Source organism: Tenrec ecaudatus, chromosome 8 (genome assembly GCF_050624435.1).
Source record: "Tenrec ecaudatus isolate mTenEca1 chromosome 8, mTenEca1.hap1, whole genome shotgun sequence".
In the NCBI taxonomy this organism is placed as follows: domain Eukaryota; kingdom Metazoa; phylum Chordata; class Mammalia; order Afrosoricida; family Tenrecidae; genus Tenrec; species Tenrec ecaudatus.
In genome coordinates, this window is record NC_134537.1 from 136971103 (window position 1) to 136993629 (window position 22527).

Below are 22527 nucleotides of genomic sequence, written 5' to 3' on the forward strand. Positions count from 1 at the left end.
AGACGCTGTCCTCACTGAGATCGCAGTCATCACCATCACTGCTGTCATTTTCATACAAAGCGCAGTCTTCACCGCCATCCATAGCATTACTAATACTACCACTAACTTGTGTATAAGCCGAACCCCAGTTTATTAACACATTTTTGGTGCTGAAAACAAGGCTTATACATGCGTATATACAGTACTCATGTATACATCATTTTTGAGTGTATAACTTTCATTATCTTTGTTTAAGCTTATTGCCTGCTACAGCTACTTAGATGGAGTTTTGGGTCTAGGTTTAGAAACTCCCAGTAGTTTACTGCACAGGAGATTTGGGTTAGGATACTTCTTGGATTCAGTACTCTCCCTCCCCCGCCCACCCCACTGGAGATACCTCTTTTCATGCATTCAGCAAGAAGAGTGAGCAACTGGTTTAGTTAAGGAGAGCCCATTCAGGTTGCTTGTGTCATGCAGTTTAGGGTAATGCTTGTTGCTTGCAGGTGTGGTTAGCCAAAGACACCTGCCCTGGACATGGGATACATTGCAGTTGATATGCTGGTGCTCATCAATGTCACATTACTGTCACTTGGCTAGTAGAGGAAGCCACTAATTCTGAGGGAAAAGGAGATGGCAGCCACTCCTCCCATTGAGATTACATTCAATAAAAAATCAAGAAACTTGTAAGGATGCAAACACAATGCTTTTGTAATTATCTGAGAAGAATTACTGTTGTATAATTAATTCTTAATTTTTCCAAAGATCGAAAACAATTGCATTCAATTCTGGATGCAAAATTTGCCTTTGAGAATAAAATAAAAACAAAACAAAGCAAACCCACCACCAAGGAGTCAACCGTGACTCATAGCAACCCTACATAGGGTTTTCAAAGCTAAATATTTACATGAGTAAGATAGTCTCATCTTTCTCCCACAGAGTGGCTTGGGGATTTGAACCACCAACCTTGTGGTTAGCAGTCTAAAATTTACTTGACAGCACCCTCTGACTCAAGCCATGCACAGCTGTTTCCTATGGCATCATTAAAGGAAACTTTTTCATGATTAAATACGCTGCTGGGTATTACAAAAAGGGCCTTGTTATCTACTTTCACCATGAAGATTTCACAGAGCATAGTCTATCCTGACAAACATGGCTCACTGAGTGAGAACTACTTAGACAGCAGGCAAAGGATTTTTGTTTTGTTACTGTCCTTTTAAAATTTATTTTCAGAAGATAAATTTTGTTTTTTGGCTTGTTTTGTTTGAGCATGTTGTTAGGACTTAACCTTCACTATGAACTTAGTTAAAGCATTCTGGTCTTACCCTACTACCACCTCTTTATATTGGGTGACTAGTTTTTCGTAGGAGTCTGGATGGCATAGTGTTTACACGTTGGGCTGCTTACCTCAAGGTCAACGGGATGAAACCACCAGGTGCGCTACAGGAGAAAGACAAGGGTTTCTACTCCATAAGGGTGGATAGTCTTGGAAACCCACTAGACTATTTCTACTCTCTCATGTAGGGTCACCATCAGCTGGAATCAATTTGATGGCTGTGCATGATTTTTTCTTACCCTTTCCAGTTTAGAAATCATATTTTTGAGAGTGACAAAAAACCTTGGTGAAATTATTTAATTCTTTGTCTTTCATATAGCATCATGGTACCTGGGCTTCTGGGATACAACGTCTGTAAATAACAAAACTAAATCCCGAATCCAAGAATTTCTGTTTCCAACTCTTAGGGTATTCATTACTTGCTGTATTCCTTTTTGTCTATTAGTCCTATAATTTAATAATACTTGGCAAAGTAAAGTAAATAGATGAATAAATAAATAATAATATAGCCATTACATTTACCTAAGTAAACAAACAGTGTTGTAACTTGGAAAGGGAGCATTATCCATTATGGGGAAGAACTTTCTTACCTTTTATTTCAGACTCAAAATGTATTTCCATTCAGCTGGGGAGAGTATTAATAACAGAGCCAATAACAAGGGCTCAATAGAAAGTAAATGTGTAGAAATGAATGAAGGCAACATATGTACCAACATGCCTGATGCAATTGATGCATGGATTGTGATGAGTACAAGCCCCCATTAAAAAGATTGAAAAAAATCCTATCGAAGTAAAATATGTAAAGTTTTACAACTGAAGTTAGAGTTAGATATATTTAAGATAGAAATTCAGTTTCCTTTCGTCATTGTTCTGCTCACTTTTCAGTAGCTGGCGTGTAGGCCATCCAATCTTGTGCTTAGGTGCCAGGAAGTCACCACCAGCGCACAGTCCCCACATGCACAACCACACAGAGACTGCTCGAGCCTGCGCGGTCCTTCAAACTGCCATGTTTGAGCCCACGGCAATTCATTACAGGCCTATCAAATGGCAATGGTTGACTTTCTGTGCTGCAAAGCAGCCATTTGTGTGTCAATTAGCTTGTAAACGTACATCCCATGTAAAGCTTTCCCCACAGCTTTTGGAAGACAAGGCAGGACAACAAAAAAGGAAAAGGAAAAAAATTAAGATGTGTATCTACTCTAATAAGTGTGTAACTAGCTGGGAGAGAGACAAGGCTTTCTACTCCCTTAATCCAGTCTCAGAAACCCACAGTCTACCCTGCCATACAGGGTAGCCATGAGTAGGAATCAAGCCATCGGAGTAAGTTTGTGTTTTTCTCCACAGGCTACCCTCCAAATTACCCCAAACCGACCCTCACTTTGTCCCAGAGTCACTCTCAACTTTTGGAGATGCTGCATGCCGGAATGTCCCTGGGTACCCTAAAAAGAAAGTCTTACTGTCTGGGAAAGGTAGAGACTTTGTAAGCATGACTAACTCTGGAATAATATGGGAAAGATAAAGGGAGGGCCAGATAACCTAATAAAGCTATCCTAAAAGGTGTTTCACTCATCCAAATATTGTATATACTCGAGTATAAGTCGACACGAGATTTTCAAACTAAAATTTTCAAAATTTTATTTAGCTTGAAAATCTCGGGTCGACTTATACTCGAGTATATATGGTAAGTTATCCTTTGAATTAGCTATATGTCGGTGCAAAACTGTATATGAAGTATATTCACCTCTGTTTTATGCCTTTTTCCATATGTTAAGAGCCTTTTGGAAAGCTAAAAAAAAGCTTGATTTGCCTAGCAGGAAGATTCTGATTGGCTCCCTGAAGTCTTAAAAGACTATGTATTATGTTTACCAGAATTTTGATGTTCAAGTCATTATTAACCTCATGAAGCCTCCATTCGAATACTGTGTGTACATACAGTGAAATGATGCTTTCCTATGCTTCTGGTGCTAAGGCAGACAGAGGTAATGCATTACATCCAAAGGTCTAGTGTCTACATAACTGTAGCACACTTTTATTTAATTAAAAATAAGTCATCAGGATCATTCCAGCTATTAAGAATTAGACATCTGAAAAAAAAACAATGGACAAGAATGTTGAAGGTCTGAATACATATACATTTTAGTATAAGCTAACATTTACCTCAATGTTTACAATTGAGCTAAGTCTCCTTTTATTCACCATTAAATTTGCTATGTACCATGTCAGCTACAAGTTCTTTCAACTCAAAAATCCTATCATTTTAATACCGAACTATCATTCCGTTGACACCAACCACTCAATTTTTATTAGGAGTATTATTATTTTTGCTTAAATGGATTTCACAATCTCAGATAAATCTGATGCTCAAACTTGTCAGCTTATCAAAATTGTTGACTATTGAGAAATTGATGTTTCCTTGCAAGAGCTACAATTCCGGACAAAAGATGAAATGTTTGTAAGTTATATGCATTCTGTCAATGCAATAGTTTTCCTTTAAATTAAGAACAGATGGATATTTAGACATCTAAAAGAAATACTTGAAATAATCTAAATTGCATTATTCACACTCACCATCTGAGGTTTTCTGACAAGAATAATCATAAAACATAAAATATTTATTTTATCAGAGAAAGTTACACCTGCCTGCGATCTGAAGCCAAATGTCTCTAAAATAGTTCCATGCAACTGACATCCGGCTCAAAACAGCTGTCTGCAAGGAAAATAAGTGCGATTTAGCCTGCCATAAAATGAATGGCAAAGTTTATTTTTCTTGGGGAAGATATACTTTTTTTTTGCACCAGTGAACTGAAAGAGTTTTGCTTTTAAAGGAAGTAACTTCTATGCCAAGTCCCTATCAATTCGACCATGTAGCTTCCTTCCAGAAGGTGCGACTGGAAAGCCGGACAGGTTTATCCACCACCTGATGACGGAGCCACCTTTCTCGATTTTTAAAAGCTCTGGTTTTAAATATAATCTCTGAATACAGTTTCAGGCTATCATAAGGTAGGTTTTTAGTTGCGTGGCTATGAGTTTTGAAATATATGGAATACCCAACAAAATACTGGCAGTGTTTCCTTTGTTTTAAGTTAATATTTAAGAAGAGCATGATGTTTTAAAAGGCCAACATGTCACTGAAGAATTTAAAAATCAGATTAAATTTAGCATGCCTTTGAAAACTTTTTCAAAGATTAAAATAACATATAGCTACTCACAATGTAAATATAGATATTTATAACCATCAAATAACTGATTTCAGTTACTTTTGTTCCACGTGGACACTGAAAACAACATTCTACAATAGAGGTGTAGTGGTAGGAAGCTTTAAATTGTTTATGAAATTCACTTACACCAAGAAACAACTTGTAAATGTTACAAAGGAAAAGAGAAGAGTGATTAACACAACCTTTTACATCTGGAATGTATTGACTTTATATGTAAGATCTAACATGCAGTCCAATGTAACAAGCAATGCAAATTTGATTATGCCTTTGTGTTTTATTATGTCTTGACATTTTTCTAGATATTTATTCCACATACAAAATATTAAAATTGTCTAGTTGCACAGAAATTTTGCAAATGTATAATTATAAAAAATAAGTATACATCATAAAAAGAGTATTATGAGGTGCCATTGAGTAGGTTCCAACACATAGTGAGCTTATGTGCAACAGAATAAAACACCTGCAGTCCTCACAATTATTCTTCAGTTTGAGGCCAAATCATAAAATAGTAGGAAAAAAATGAATGAATAAGGATATATTAATCTTTTTTCATATGGTAAGAATATAATGCCTATATGAATTTTCTAGTGTTCTGAAGCTAACAAGGTCACAATTTTAACAATTAATCTACCAAAAAAAGGATTAATATGCACCTTTATTGTATTTCAGGTTCCTCTATTTCAACCTATGAAAGAGCACATAGATTTCTATTGTCAGTAAACATTCTACCAGTAATAATAAAATGAGTAACTATGTGTATAATCCTCAGAAACATTCCTGAAAGTTGGAGAGCTTATTAGATCTTTAGGAAAAATGTAAAGGAAGAAAAACAAAATGTTACTATAAACATTTAGACAAAAGTAAGCTTCGATTGGAAATACAATCTCATTATTTCATTATTTTAAATTAATCATTTTATTGGGGGGCTCTTACAAATCTTATAACAATCCCTGATTCAATAGTATTAAGCAAACTTGTACATATGTTACCATCAATATTTCCAAAACAATATTTTTCTACTTGAGCCCTTAGTATCAGCTCCTCCTCTTTTCCCCTCCCTCCCACATGTTCCCAACTCATGTGAATCCTTGATCAATTATATATTATTATTGTTATTGTATGTCATACACTGTCCGTTGTCTCCTTTCATCCACCTTCCTGTTATTTGTCCCCTGGGTGCGTGAGGGGTGTCTATATATCCAACCTTGTGATGGGTTTCCACTTTTTCCCCTCCCCCACCCCGGTCCCCACCATCCCCCTACCCTCATGATATCGCGACTCCCAATACAGCTCCTGAAGGTTTTAACTGTCCTGACTTCCATGTGTCAAGAGAAACCTTCTCTGTACCAATGTGTATACTCCAGTCTAGCCAGATTTATAAGGTAGGTCTGAGTCATGCTTGTGCTGGGGAGGAAGCATTTAGGAACTAGAGCAGTGGTTCTCAACCTTCCTAATGATGCCACCCTTTAATACAATTCCTCATGTGGTGGTGACCCCCAACCATAAAATTATTTTCACTGCTACTTCATCACTGTCATTTTGCTACTGTCATGAATCTGACGCCCCCTGTGAAAGGGCTTGCGGCCCACAGGTTGAGAACCGCAGGACCAGAGGAATGATGTGTGTCTCATCGGTGCTCTACTGCCCCCTGGGGGAATCGTCCCTTCCATGTAACCCTTGTGTAGGGGATTGTCCAATAGTCTATAGATGGTCTTTAAACCCCCACTTTCACATTGATATAATATTTGCATGTTTTGGGTTTTTTGATACCTGATACCTGCTCTCGTTGACACCTCATGACCACACAGGCTGGTGTGCTGCTTCTACGTGGGCTTATTTACTTCCTGTCTAGATGGCTGCTTGTTTAACTTCAAGCCTTTAAGACCCAAGAAGCTACATCTTCTGAGAACTGAGCAGCATCCTCTTTCTTTACCACATTTGCTTATGCACCCCTTTCGTCTTCAACAATTGTGTCAGGAAGGTATCACAGCAAACTCATAATTTTAATCAGATAATTTTTTGTCAGAAAAATCCTGGTGTTGTTTTAGACATGTGAGATTGAAATCTGAACGTAAAATTGAGAGGTAGAATGGCCTCCCACAGTGCCGTGTCTATTTTGTCAGATTCTCCTCAAAGAGGCTTCTACCACTAACACGGGGAATGCTATCGTTTTATGACCACAAGAGACTTTTTTATGAGTTAACTTTGTATTTTGTAACTTCCCTAGCTTTTACACTTGTAAGTTGTAGGCTAATTTCCCTCTGACCTTGAGAGCACATCACTATTTTATATTCGTATTTATGACCATGTAAAAGTGCCACTCAATAGCCTCTTTTAACCACACATGCTAAACTAATTGGTACACAGAACTGTTTTATTGAAACTATTTACACAATTCTCCATCACAGAGCAATGGATCCACATTTATCATCAGACATCAGAACAGCTTTCTTTCAATCGTTTAGCTGATGATACTAAATTTCTAAACAGAAAGGTATACAGTTGTATTTTAATGCATTTGCTTAATCCCAGTGATTTGTTAGCATTTTACTTCACATTACATTATGATTTTTAAATAATTATGTTTACATTAAAATTATGTTAAAATATAAATAGTAGCTCCAAATAGTCCCAAGATTTATTCAAAGCAACCACAAGTTCTCGATAAATCAGAACCATAAAATTGCTTGTCTCAGTCTGGTAGAACATCTGATTGAATACCAATACTAAAACACTTTTGTTGACTGTCCTCTCAGACTCTTTATATATACTTTAGTGTGACTACTCTGTAATATGTAATAGGAATACATTACCATTCTTCATCTTTTATAACTTTTCAGACTGATGACATCTTCCAACTTTGAACAGTTATAAAACTCGTACAAGCTGATTTTTCTGCTAATGGAAACTTTCCTTAATGTGTATTTCAAGATGGTTTTGGTAAAATAGGCCATGGAATTCAAAGCTCATTATTCAAATTTGTGGAATTGTTTTAAAGCATTCTCATTATTTGAAAAATTTATAAGCCCTTTCAATGCTGTGAAATAGTAATATTTATCTTTGTAGAAGTTGCTTCATATTGACCTATTTTTTCCTCTCTTAATTTGTAAGATGGTTATTGAATGACTTCTAGAAACACCTGCCTATATACTGCCAACAAGTGGATTTCAACTCATACCAACCCTTTAAGACAGCAGAGCGTTGGTCCCTTGGGTTTCCATGACTGAAAATACTGACGGGAGCAGAGGATTCATTTTTCTCTCAGGGAGGCAAGAGGGTTTCAAATGTTGATCTTGTGCTTTATAGCTTTGTGCTTAGACCACTGTGCCAAGATAAACCCACAAAATATTGGAAAGTATTTATAAAATAAAGAAGAAAAAATGATAAGGAAGAGGTAATGGTTATGACCTGAAATTAAACTTAAAATATAGAGATATAGCTAGATGACAGTTCATTAAAATGGAGAGCAAAGATCTACACATTTTTTAGATTACCCTAATGTAAAATATGTAATAATGAGTATGACCTTGGTTATAAACCACCTAAACTCAGAGATCATTTTAAGAATATATTTGATGTATTGAACATTAGTGATGGAAGATCACATGAATTAAGGAGTAAAGGAAAAGATCATTATAAAGAAAACAAAATGTAGGTCCTAGGAGACTCTGAAACTTCCCCTTGTGCATGATGCAGCTATATTAAATGGAAGAAACAAGAGTGGATAAGAGCTGAATGGAAGATTTCAGAAGGCAGCTTGGGACTTACATTTATAGTATTGTAATGAAACATGAAAGTACACCTGGAGTTCAAAAACCAATATGTAAGGCCATGCTCAACATTTTTTAAGCTATAAGGTCTTGAAAAAAATCAACCTCATATACAATGTTATTGGAATCTATCATCAAAATGTGGAATGTACAACATTGTTGGAATCTATCATCAAAATGTAGAATGTACAATATTGTTGGGATCTATAATCCAAATGTGCAATGATCTAGAAAGCATGAAGAGAAGATGGCAGGAATACACTGTACCAAAAAGAGTTAGTTGTAGTTCAGTGATTTCAGGAGATGGGGCATGATACTGCTTCTGAGCGTCTACACCAAAGAAGGGAGAGTCAGAAGAGGGATGGTTGCGGGCTCTCCTCTGCTTCTTGCAGCCCAGTTCACAATAGCGAGAACCTGGAAACAGCCTAAATAGCCATCAGCAGAAAATGGGATAAAGAAAAACCGCTGGTACATGCACAAAGTAGGTTACTACGCAACCTCCCCCAAACAGTGATGGAACCATGAAATGCTTCATGGCATTAATAGACTGGGAATTATGCTGAGAGGAATTAGCCAGACATAAAAATACAAATATCATTTGAGGCCACTACTATAAAAGTAAACAAGACAGCGAAAGACCCAAAACAAACAAACAAACAAAGATATTGTTGAGAATGAGGGGCGTCAGAACAGAGACCCCAAATTCATCTGTCGACGATGGGACATTTCCTCACAGAAGGGTCACAAGAAAGGGACAAGTCAATCCCCGACATGGTATAGCACTGATAAAACATACAATATCCCTCTGGTTTTTTGAGACTTCCTCACCCCCAACTATCATGACCCCAGTCCTGCCTTTCACTGCAGGCTAGGCTGGAGAATGTGTCCTGGAAATGATAAGAGCTCATGATACATGGAATCCAGGCCAGATAAGCCCTCAGGAACAGAAATGGGAGTAGGGTTATCAGGAGTGTAGGGGAAGGGGCGGGGAGAGGATGAAGGGAGAACCAATCACAATGATCAACGTATACCCCACACCTCAGGGGTTCAACCCACAGAAATATGGGTGAAGGGAGACAGTGGCCAGTGTAAGATATGAAAATAATAACAATTTATAATTTATAAGGGGTCATATGAATGGGAGGGACGTGAAGGAGGAATAAAAGAGGAGTTGATACGAAGGGCTCAAATAGAAAGCAAATGTTTCGAAAACGATGATGGCAACATATGTCCAAATATGTTTGATACAATTGATGGATGGGCTATTATAAGAGCTGTAAGAGCCCTAATAAAATTAGTTGACAATTAATAAATAAACACCAATATAAAGGCAGGTTCCTATTCCCAAATCATCTCATTTATTTCCGTTTCTTAGTCAATGAGGTAGTATGACTGCCTATCGATGACTCATATCCACTCCCTTACTTATATATATTATAAACCACTCTGATAGAAGAAGCCTTGCCTCAATTGGACCAGTGGCCCATAATGTAGAGAGAGGGGAAAGACCAATTAGTCCCTGCCATATATTTACCGGCATATCAAATTAACGGACCCTCCTACAGATTCCTGGAAATCTGAGTCAAGAGGAGTGGGTTTTGGAGCCTGTCTGTCTAGGAGAAAGCGACTACATTTCTGTTGATGGGTAAACCAGGTGGGACAATCCAGGTGCCATTGGGAAACATACTCAAGACAAAGTATATAAATCACCCATGGGAGAATAAGCATTGGTATCATGGACCCAGTTGAATACATTTGATTTAGTTTTCCTTCAACCCTTGGTCACCCAAGTTGTATAATGCAGACAGCTAGGACTTTAGCCTCTGTCCTTTAGAGATGTAAACCCTCATTGACCACATCAGGAGGATTTGATGTGGGAGCCCCACAAAGGGCACAAACCGATATCAAAGTAAAGGATTTGAAATGTTCCCATATGCCTAAGGCTGAACTGCCACAAGGTGAGAAGAAGCAGACGACTACTAGCCCAAGGAAATCCATGACTATCATATATGTGCTATGCTCACATAATGGTTACATGTTGTGATGCTGCTTTAAAGTTGGCAGTGAAAACCTCCAGAGGTTCACATGCATAACAAACGCATAAATTAGGGCTTTCTATTTCCACATATAGTTAGAGTCTGGCTGTCCTTTTGGTCACCATGAGCCGGTATTGACTTGATGGCAGTGCATTTGGTTATTTTGAGTTGTCTTTGTGAAAAAGCTTTAAGTTTTTCCCTCTCTCCAGCCCTCATTGTAAGTCTAAATAATATCAAGTCAACCAAGTTGTTCATCAAATTAAAAATAGATTTATTTTGGTCTAAAAACTTGTCCTATATATTTATACTTTCTTTTGCTTGACAGTGTTTTAAATTTTAGACCAGTGGCTAAAGTAAGGGTAATATAAACATAACTACCATATGCCCCATGGGGTTAATTTACCATGTCTTTCTATAAAGTAATGATGTCTTTCAAATGAACCATGGGTATATATACAACATAAATATATGAGTAGATTTTGAGTTCACAATTATAGCCCTAATCTAAGAAAATTACATCTTATGACATAGCCCTATTTAATACCTACCGCCATAAAGTGATTACTGAAGACAGAGGTAAGGTAGCATAGCACGGTGAAGAAAGCAGATGGTACTCATTTATCAGAAAGAAAAATGACTGGGTCTTCAAGGCTTGTTTTAAACCAAACATTCATCTGAAACGGCATGCCACCCGCACCATGCCCGCCAGCCTCGGAGCAATGGCTAAGCCCGCACTGAAGCTGCACACCAGCATGTGTGATCCAGGTATTGAAAATAATAAAAACCAAACCTGGAGGGGGGAATGGTATTAGAGCTTAAATTCTGAATACCCAGTTTACAGAAGGCTGAAGATGACAGTTAAAGACCAAAAATTATCTGCAGCACCCTTGTACTGCTTCAGTCTCTGGTGAAGACCTTCTGACTATGGGACAGATATGGGAAAACTTCTCAGATGCACATTGGATGATGGTTTACTGTGACTGCAGTTAGGGGAAATATGACACCTTGCTGTGACTCTCCGTCTGGAACCACGGTATCACGGCTGCACTTTTTAATATTGTGTGCAGTGTTGTAGATTGAGGGTGTTGTTTGTTTGCTTGTTTCATTGTGTCATTGTTATTGGGCCATTTGCTTATATTATGTCTGAATTTTTAAATTATTTTCTGTTTAAGATACTCAAATTAGGTAAACCTGTGGAGACAACGACTCTATCAATACATTCAAAGGACTATGACAATGGAAGCCAGCAGAAAATGGGGAGCGATCAGTCATGAGTACCAGGAAGAAGACATATCCTGGAATTTATTATGATAATGGTTACACCACTGTTATACATGTGATTAGCTATTGAAATGTGTAATATATGACTTGCGTGGCTGTGAAGTTGCTAAATATAATCAAACTATTTTCCTTTAAAAGAACCAATTAAGGAAGATGTCCAAACTAACTGATAGCATTGTTAAAATACAAGGTTCTACTTATTGAAAATATCATCATTAAGATGTTTCAATAAATGGATGCAATGCCATGCTGGAAGCTCTCACTCATCTATGTCAAGAAATTTGAAAGAAGGAACCTGGCCAACTAACTGAACGTGATTCTAATTTATGGCCATTCTAAAGTTGGTATTAGAAATGGTAGGAAGATTTGAGGATGAGGAATTTAACAGGATGCCTAATTATTGAGTGATATTATTAATATAATATGCTAGTAAATTTGGCTGAAAAAATTTTAAACTTTTTCACATAGGGGCTCAACAAGGAACTGCCAGAAATTCAAGTTCTACTCTGAAGGGCACTGGGAACAAGGGATGTTTTTGCTGAGGTCAGATAAATCTTGATGCAAAGCAGAAATTCTTGAAAGGATATACATCAGAAAGGATTATTTAATATGGTTCTTCTAGTCAAAGTCTTTGTAGTTCCAAGCAAATGCATTTTTCTTGATGGGTCTGGGTAAGAGGTGAGGGAAGATACTATCAGGATTATCAGATTCAGCTGTGTGTAAGTTCACAGAGTTAATTGTGAATGCCATTGTGCTGGTTATAAGGTGAACCAACTCAGAAGCAAGAAGGAGAATTTCACTACAAGGGAGTGAGAGGAGTGAGGAAAGTACTGTATCTCTTGGAATTTTAGGTCTTTTGGATCAAAAGAACTCTGTATGTTGGACCTCCTTGATCTTGGAGACAGTGGGTACCAGGGAAGTACCTGAGAAGTGACAGTGGGGCTGCTGTAGGAGACCCAAGACCCAGAACGGGAGACAGAGTAGTGGGCTTCTCAGCCCACGGAACAAGTAAACCTGAGTGCCTTTAGGCAGGAGGCTGGATGTGAACTGGGGCACCTCTAGGTGTTTAAATGAGGAGCTACACTGCTGACCCAAGGAGCTCGATTTGAGTACTTCCAGGGTGTGGGCTATGATAGAGTACCATTCCCTGGATTTATTGGCATCCTGGGCAAGGCAGAGATGCAGCCAAGAGTCTGAGGGATAGAGAGAGGCCTGCTGGTGGGCACAGCAGAAAAGAGACAGCCTGCTTCCACAACTGTATCCTGAGCATTTGTCACCTGAATTGTAATCTGTTACTAGGTGTCTTGTAGCATAGTAATGACCTGTTGGGCTCTTAAACCCAAGGTCAGCAGTTCAAAACACTAACCACTCCACAGGGAAAAGATGAAGCTTTCTACTCCCCTAAAGAGCCACAGTCTCAGAAACCAGAGGGCATTACTTCCCTCTTGATAGTGGCCCTATGAGTCATCCACGTGAGTGAGTTTTAACTTCTATAGAAACCTCGCAATCACCTGGGAGTTGTGTGTGGCCACTGCAATGCATTACGGAACCCAGCTTAGAAGACCATTGGAACTGAATTGCTATGAAGCTTGAAGATTGGGACCTGACTGACCACAGCCTCACAGACATTGGACATGGATAATGACGATGTGGATCTGATGTTCCTTTTTCCTTCTGAAGCTGGAGGAGCTCAGACTCCAACTCCCAGTCACCTCCATTTCCTGAGCAGACCCTTGCCTATATTTCACTGACCGGGCACTGGCATTCAGATGTGTGCGTCATAACAATACGGTACCTTGGTGATGACCAGAAGTGATAGAGCACTTGATTATGCTCAGTATGGAAACTGTACATCCATCCAGAAGCTGTCATTCGAGCAGACCAAAGGGGTGCTGTGTGGGTGAAACTCAGGAAGGTGTGCATTACAGTTGTATCCTGTCCCTATACTTGAACTCAATCTGTATGCTGAGCTAATAACCTCCAGAGCTGACCTGCATGAAGAAGATCCCCACTCAGTGGTCATGGACACAGCAGGAAAGATATCAAATGAAATCTTATTGATATGCTTGATATCATATCCAATGATATGCCATTGGGTATAACAGCTGCCAAAGATCTGCTCTAAGAGTTAAAAACAAGAAGTCACATTATTGACTGCAGTGCGTTAGTCTTCAGCCACAGTATTTTCCATTGCCTTACATGCATGTGAAGGCTGGAGAATGAATCAGAAAGATTAGTTGATATTTGATGCACTTTAATTATGGTATTGAAGAAGAATATTGATCAAATCTGTTTGGGAAGAAAGAAGCCAGATTGGTCCCAGAAAGCAAAGCTGGTGTAATTTTGTCTCACATACTTTGGACATGTTATCAAGAGGGTGCTGGCCCTACTGTATGTAGGGTCACAACACAGAGTCAAGGGCACCTAACAGTGAAAATCATCATAAAGTAGTGTAGAGGTAATGTTATAGCATTTCCAGTTTAGTCTTTAATTTAGAGACTCATGGGATCAATACTAAATATAAATATATATGAAATTTAAATGATAGATTTGAAAAATACTTTTATGGATATAAAGTTTACACATTATATACTTCCATAGGTGTTTTAAGAAAGAGTTGTATACATATCATTAAAATCAGATCGAGTGATCCATTCCCTCTCCCGGCATTCAGTATTTGCTCCCCATTTCTCTCTCCCTCTCCCCACCTCTGTCCCTGCTAAGCCTTTGCATCAGTTGCTCTCTCTGTGCCTCCACTCCTCCTGTGCTTCAGCAGGGGGGAAACTCAACACAGTAAACAACAAAACCAAAATGAAACTGAGAGAAATAATAATAATATGAAGGTAAAATAAAGAGTTAAAATTGCCTGTAGCAATTTTAAGGGAGAGGAAATTTCTGTCATGGAACAATGTAGAAATATTTAAACATAGAGAAAATTCAGGTTGGGCCTAGAGGAAGGTCAAATAATAGATTAAAAATATTTTCCTTATATAAACATCCTATTCATTGAAGGTTCCACCACAGTTTTGAAGAACTACTTACTGACTACATAATTTTACACAGATCATTTTAATATACCTTACCAACATTGTATGTAGCAGCCGATTAGTCATTAAACTAGGTAAATGCAGACTAAACTGTGCTACTGACTTACCTGCAATATACTAGTTCACATTTTTCACCACATCACACATTCTGCTTTTAAATGTACTGGCATTTGTAGGTGTCCAGATTCCATAGCACCTTCCTACAGAATCAAAACCTTTTTTTTTCAAATTTGTAACCCCAACATGACGGGAGAACCCAGTAAACAATGACAGATTAAGTTTTGTCCTCATTACACAGTGCTGGTGCAACAGAAACACCACAGATGGATGGCTGTCCAAATGTAAGTTGGTTTTCATCAAGGAGGCTGGAAGTATGAATTCAGTATGCTGGGTCAAGGGGAAGGGTTTTTGTTTTTCTCTGTCAACTGAAATAAGGTCATTGTTCCTTCTGAAGGTCTGTTATTGGCCATCATCATGTGGCTTGCCAACTATTTTAGCAGACCTCTACTTCTAGCTTTTATTTCATCTCTTTTCTATCCCAGTACACATTGATTTAAGACACATTGGACACCAATCTTGCTAATTAGCATAACAAAGACAACTTACCCATTCCCAAATGAGATGACAAACACAGGCATAAAAAACCCACTGTTTTGATTCTATAGGAAGAGTCAATCTAATTTAGAGTAATCCTAGAGGACAAAACAGAATTGAAACCGGGGGCTTCCAGTGACATAAAGGTGAGAGTCAGATACTGTATTCAAACTTCGGACATTGCTCCCAGGACACGGAAGGCTAGGATTTTGCACATATTTCTAGAGGGACATAATTCTGTCCATATCATTTCACCCTCTTCCCTTCTGAATTCTTGGCCTTGAAACATGCAGAATGCCTTCATTTATCCCATTATATCTTCACAAAAGTCTGAAATAAGCTCCAAGATCATCAAATATGTAAGAATCATCAAATATGTAAGATTTGAGCATGGTTCATTCTGGGGCAAAATTCCTTTTCATCTGTGAACCTCTGAAATCTAGAACACAAATCAACAGCATCTAAGCCTGGTGGTAAATCAACACAAGCCAGAGATTTCCATTGCAAATGAAGGGCAAGCACCAGACGTGTCCAAAACCTACTAGAATACTCACAGATCACACCAATAATCAAGGGTTGAGGTAAACCTCTCTTCTCTGAGACATTTTGGGCAATGGTCCACTTCAGACTCGGGGGTTGGCCATGCGCTCTGGATTCTGAATGGAGCTTCCTCAGCCTTGGGCTTCAACTATGCCTTCTAGCCTCATTTAGATAGCAACTCTGTTCACTCTGCTTTGGGTGGCCCCATTCTCCTAGTACATCTGAATGAAGACCCTTACTCCCCAGCAGGGCCCTTCTTTTTGCCCCTTGCACATGATAGCCATGCCCCCTCAAATTTACATGATGGTGCCACTTCCCTGTCATTTGTAAATGGTAACCCCATGTTCAGAGACCAGTTGGGATGGACCTGATCCTCCCAAACCTCAGAGGTTGTTGCTCCACTCCTTGAGAACCAGGGGACGGGATCCCCATCCTATGAAATAACAGTTCAGCTGACTTTTACGCTGTTCCAGTAAGATTTTTATGCACCAAGAAGACAGCGAATGTAGATCATTAGGCTTATTTCCTGCTTGTAAAATTCTTAGAGCAGGCAGCTTTATTTCCTTGCATCCTGAGTCTGACCTTTTCCAGTGTAAGTTGATGGTTTTTCTATGACAGGTTTATCAGTCAGAGTCTTCATAATTGTTAACAAAAATCATGAAACTCCATCCTTTGTGAACAGGTCCTCTGTTTGTAATCCATGTTTTATAAATCATACTGTTTTGTTTTTATTTTGCATCACCTATTTCTTTCCGGTCATTACTCTGCTGGAATCGGAAGAATACTTCGCGTCTCTGCATGTCCTTTCTACCTAGGACATGGGACAGAGTAAATCTTTGTGACCTTTTAGTAACTGTCCCAATGCCTGTTGAAGACATGTGAAACGAGGGGAAACACAGATGCATCTCATGGGGCAAGCTAGCACAAGTGCATTCGCATTAAGGAGAGTCTGTCAGCAGCAACCCTGCTCATTTGAAATTACATCCACACAAGCGTATGAGAACAGAAAGCCATGAGTCTTAGAATTTTACAAGCAGGTTCAAGTGTAACCTACCTCTGTGAAACCTCATTGCCATCGCACAGATTCCCCGTAAGACAGAGGGAACCTGCCTCGTAAGGTTTCCCAGACTCTAATTGTATGGGAGAAAACGGCCTCAACTGGACCTTGTGAAGCAGCTAGTGAGTTCAAACTGGAAAAGGTTGGTTATAACCCAGCATGCAACCCCCGTGTACCAGGATCCTATCTCTGAGGTTAAGCTCCTGCTTATTTCACACATTTCAACATTTTCCATGTGGATGCCGTCAAGGTTGCCTGGAATTTGGAGATAAGCCCAGGATTAGTCCTGCTTTAAAGTAATCGTGAATCCTTGTTACAGGGCCTCAAGTTAAGTTGTTAAATATATTTCTGAGAGCTTAATGGGGAAAAAAAGTCACAGTCACTAACTTTCATAAGCATCCGAGAGCAAAAACACTGTGGCTGTCATTGAAAAATTACCCGCAGGCTTGTCCCTTTGTGTTTTTGTTAGACGCAGGCTTATGTTGGGAGGCTGAAACAACATTCTGCTTATCAAGTCGGCTCTCGGAGGACTATCTAGACTAAGAACTGTTCACAATCAGACATTCATTTCTTAAAGCTACATTTTAAGCAGCTTTAATAACTGGGTCAATCTTATTCAAGCAGATTTTTAAAGAATGGTTTGGCAATCATTTAAAATTATTTTCTAATTAGAAAATATTTTAGTATTTATTTTTCCTCTCTCTATTGCTTGAAAGCTGCCATTACAGAATTTATCAAGCATGAAAATTCTCATGTGTTGTAAATATTAATACTTTCATAATTAACACATCTAGTACATTAGCTTTACTCCTTCTTCTAGCTTTATTATTTATTTATTTATTTGTGGTCAGGTGTGGGTAGTCTATTGATGTCGAGAATATAAAACGCAAGACAGTGAAACTTGATTAAGCCTTGTAAGAACTTTATTGATTTGACCAAAGCTCTCTGAGATATATCCATAATATGTATAATGATGCAAATTTCAAAAGTGTGAAGATGCACACTGAACAAAATTGTAATTAGAATATACTTTTGAGCATCAATATAAAATGTAACACTTTAAAAAATTCTGTTATAAATGAAGCTCAGACACCTTCCATCTATTTCATAGGAGAAGTCAACATGAGGAAACCCTCCCGCATCCTGGACTTTAATATTTTTCTCTCCTACCATGTAATTTTTAAAGACTTGTGAAAAAGACCCTACACTTCTAAGGCTTGTGATTTTATAAAAGAGATGTGAGTTAATTAACTATAGCTATTAATAGTATGATTGTGCTATATGTACAAGTGAATTAAAAGAATAGGAAATGCCTTCTATCTCAGAGGTCGTGAAGATATTGCTACATCTGTAAATAAGAGGTATCTTGAGATGCTTGCCTTCTCATATATGTGTGAAATTTATCATGAAAATTATTCTGAGAAATGGATGCCAGTTATATAGCTTAGGTAGATACAAAGAGCTATTTGATTCCCCCCTTTTTTTTAAAAAACATTTTATTGGGGGCTCATAAACTCTTATCACAATCCATACATACATCAATTGTATAAAGTACATCTGTATATTCATTGTCCTCATCATTTTCAAAGCATTTGTTCTCCACTTAAGCCATTTGCATCAGGTCCTTTTTTTAAAAGCAAACTTAAAATTTCATTGTATGTCTCCAATTTCTGGAGTAATAATCCTCATATTGGTCAAACTGAAAGATTTTTTTTTATGTTGAATCAACCTAAAAAGTCCAAAATGCATAAATTACCAGAGTATGCATCTGCATGCCCTTTAATCCACTCCCATCGTTTCTGGAGGTGATGACAGATGATAGCTATCTAGATGATAGATTGGTTGATAAATAGATGTAGATAGATACCCATATAGTAGACTTTATGAGACTACATGTACCTCCTCTAAAACATCCAGTGACATCATGGCAGTGTGGTAATACCTCGAGGGTGGAAATCAGTAGTTGAGGACAATGATCCTTTAGACTGTGTAAGTAAAACTTTCACAGGCTTTTTTGGTGGCTCTTTGTCAAACCACTCTATGAGGGTCGCTCTTTGAAACAAAGAGAAGTATGTTAACCAAGGCTCTAAGGTTAAAAGTGGAGTTGAGCTTCTGGTCTGTATTCATCATGTTGATGCCCTGGTGATGTCATGGTTACACTTCAAGCTGCTAGCCCAAAGGCCAGCAGTGGGCAACACCATCGGCTCCATGGGGGAAAGATAGGGCCTTGTACTCCCATAAAGAGCCAGTCTCAGAATCCTACAGGGGCATTTCTACTCTGTTCTATAGAGTCCTCAGGAGTTTGAAGAACTGGATTGGTTGAGAATTCACCAATCAATTAATCACATGTAATGTTGTACTCCAAAGAATTAGGAAGGAGTCCTTTGTATTATAGCTAGCTATAAAATTACCTCACATTATACAAGATTATCGAAGTACTCTCATCACTTCTTTCAAAGTTGATTCTTTTCATATTATTGGGTTAGATAAAATGAAAAGCAATATTCAAAAGTTTTAGTCATTTGTGACTTAATGATTATGAAACACTACTTTCAACTTGATAGGTCACAGGAATAGGCTACCTAAGGGAAAGTTTAACATAATCATTAAAATAATTTTTATCCCTGAAAATGTCCAATAAAACCCATGCATCACTGAGTCAATTCTGATTCATAGCCACCCCATAGGACAAGGAAGAATTGTTCTGGAGGATTTCCCAGCCTATCAGCTTACAGACTTGCTTGTCTTTCTCTCACGGACTGCTGCTGAGTTCCACCCACAGACCTTCTGTTAGCAGTTGATTCCTCTCATCTCTCCATAAGCAGGGCTCCGATAAGACAGTCAAAAATCACACCCGCTAGTTCACTTTTTTTTTTCAACTTCACTACCACTAGCTACATTGGCAGTGTTCTGGGGCCTGTTTATGTCCCAGCTAACATTCTAGGCAGAAGGGCAGTCCATCAAAGCCACTGCTGTGAAAAAAGATGACAGTGATTGGAAGCCAAGATAAATGTCGGTGCCACTCTTTCTTCCCACTTTAAAGACTGTCCACTGAGAAGTACTTCTCAGATTTAGTCACCAAAAAAATGCTCTTAGTTCACATGTCTCTGCTGCCAAGTTTTTCCTCCTATGTTATCCCCAGGTCACAATTCAGCTGTGATAGATAGCATTTCAAGACAAAGTTAATTATGGTGAAAATAATTCCAGCGACCAAAAAGTTCATTTACTTGATATTTCACAGCTCCAACTTTTACTCTATTCTGAGAAATTTTTTTAAGCTTTTTTACTGCATTAAAGATCCAGATTGTGTAATGCAATTATGATTAATGTTTTAAAAAAATTTCCTAAGAATCTAAGATAATGAATGTGCTGTTAATTTTTTTTTTCTTATTTGCTGAAAGTTTCAGTTTTACACTCTGGCTCTTAGATATTGTTGGAAATATGGCTACCCAGTAAGAAAAGGAAATAAACAATATGAAATAAAAATCAAATTATCAAGTTGATAGGATTATTATTTCAATGGGATAGTGTTGGACAACATCATTTTTGTCTTATAAGACCCAGTGTGTACTAATATAAGGCAAATTTTGAATCAGTATTCGAAATGAGTTGTTGAAGGCTAGAACTTTTTAAAACAAGCCTCAAAATTAGCACACATATATGTTTATTTGTTAAAAGATATATGAATAACATGCAGAAAATGACATTTTTGCAGCAAATAGAATTTCCACAATTTCAATTAACTCCTATGATCTCACCATGCCTTTTTATACCTAAGAATACTATGAAATCAAGTTATATTGCTGTTATTTTCTCCTGCAGATATACTACAACATCAAGAAATGCTCCCTCATATAATAAAATATATGACAAAAATATAGATGTAATTAGAGGAAAATCTCTGTCCCCTACTCACCCCAGCTGAGATAATTTTCTTTCCTTAATAAATTAATAACCCAGTAAATCCATGTCTTATAGACAAACTGTTCCTCTAACAGAGTGGTAAAAAAACCCATCAGATTTTGTTACACCAGATATCTTAATTGTTCAGATATGATGAAATAGTATGAATTTCCCAGTACAAAACTGTATATATATGTGTGTGTGTATGTGTGTGTGTGTGTGTGTGTGTTCTTTATTATTTCAAATATCTATGAAGCAATGTAATTACAAAGCGGAGAAAGTTACGTACTGGTAAAAAATGGAGTGAATATTTGTCAGTAACAGGCACAAATTTCCTAGCAATAAGTGAATATATCACCATTCATCTATAATCACACTCCTATAACTTGCAGTGGTTTGTTCTGGAGCTAAAAGAATGAAAGGCATTTTGCCAAACTGCCCAATTGACAATGGACATGCAACGAAAGTTTCTTACAGTTTTTCACAGGACATCAGTTATTTATTTTTCATTCTCTCTTCTTTTTGAACATTAGCTCATGGAATCATAAGACAGGCAAACCTTCATCATTATCATCTCGATGAAATCAGAAAATGAAGCCATCACACTTCTCTAATGCCTTTTTTCTGCCTGAATGGTTATGTGGCAATGAGAGAATCAGATAAAGTATTATTAATTGTATCTTACCTCTATCACTGAAGTCATCTACGAGAATGATTTCTGCGATGAGACTCTCTGGGGTTCGGTTAATTATACTGTGTATGGTGCGGAGGAGGGAAGTCCAACCTTCATTATGGAATGGGATAATGATGCTGGTGTTTGGCAGCCTTTCCAGGTACATCTTGTGCTTACAGCTGGGGATTACAGAAGGATAACACGGCTAGGTCAACCACAAATCATAAGTATATGGCATACTGCTACCCACTCCTTATATCATCAGAGAACTGCAAACATGACTTTGTCTACTCTCTCGCCAAGCAGATCGATAGATAGGAGAGACTCTTTTCATTCAAGGCACTCCTTAGTGATCTATTTAACACTCACTTGAAAGAATTATGTTCACTTATTTTTTACCAGAAGCCAAGTCAGAAGTGCACTGCAATGTCTATTAGAAATAGGCGCAGTTGTAGGGGTGAAAATGGCTTATGTTGAGCACACTATCAAGATTTTAGATGAGTTTTCTGGAATCCTTGGAAAGTTAATGAGTTGTGAAATATTTCAGTGATTGGCTAGTTTTTAGGGGGTCTGAGAAAAAACCTTACACTGGACAGAAATAAATTCTTCATCCCAAATGATCCTATGCTGAATGCAATCCCATAGCAAAAATATGTCTGTCAAGTTCAAGTGAAAATCAAATAACATTTTGGACAAAGACTACCAAGAGAAGTGTTGCATTGCTATTTTTCATTGTGAAAGAACCTGAAACATGACAGGGAACTAGGCATTACTTTCTGTATACTTAAAATGCAATTTACTACCGCAATGGCTATTTTTACATATTCCATTACTTCTTTAATTAGTTTATAAGCAGTATAAGGGCAGGAACACAGCTTCATATTGCCTTGAATTCTTAGCTCTGCCTCTTCATGTCATAGTTGTCTAAGATCGAATGAAGGTGAAAAATCCATTTAAGGTGTAAGAATATGAGCCTTTTCAAATAAAAAACTGGGTACAGTTCCAATCAACTATAAAATTCATGGATTCTCTTGGTGTAACTTGAAGACAAAACAAGGAGTTGGACATCTGCACGTACAGGCCGTGAGGCCTAGGA

The 22527-nt window shown here is 37.9% G+C and overlaps 1 protein-coding gene across 1 annotated transcript in view; it reads right to left on the reverse strand.

Moving 5' to 3' along the window:
- Positions 1–22527, reverse strand: part of GALNTL6 (polypeptide N-acetylgalactosaminyltransferase like 6) — a 1308188-nt gene that overhangs the window by 768385 nt on the left and 517276 nt on the right. The window contains exon 4 of the mRNA XM_075555794.1: positions 21444–21610. Within this exon, the coding sequence (XP_075411909.1) occupies positions 21444–21610 (167 nt within the window). The remainder of the gene's footprint in view (positions 1–21443; positions 21611–22527) is intronic.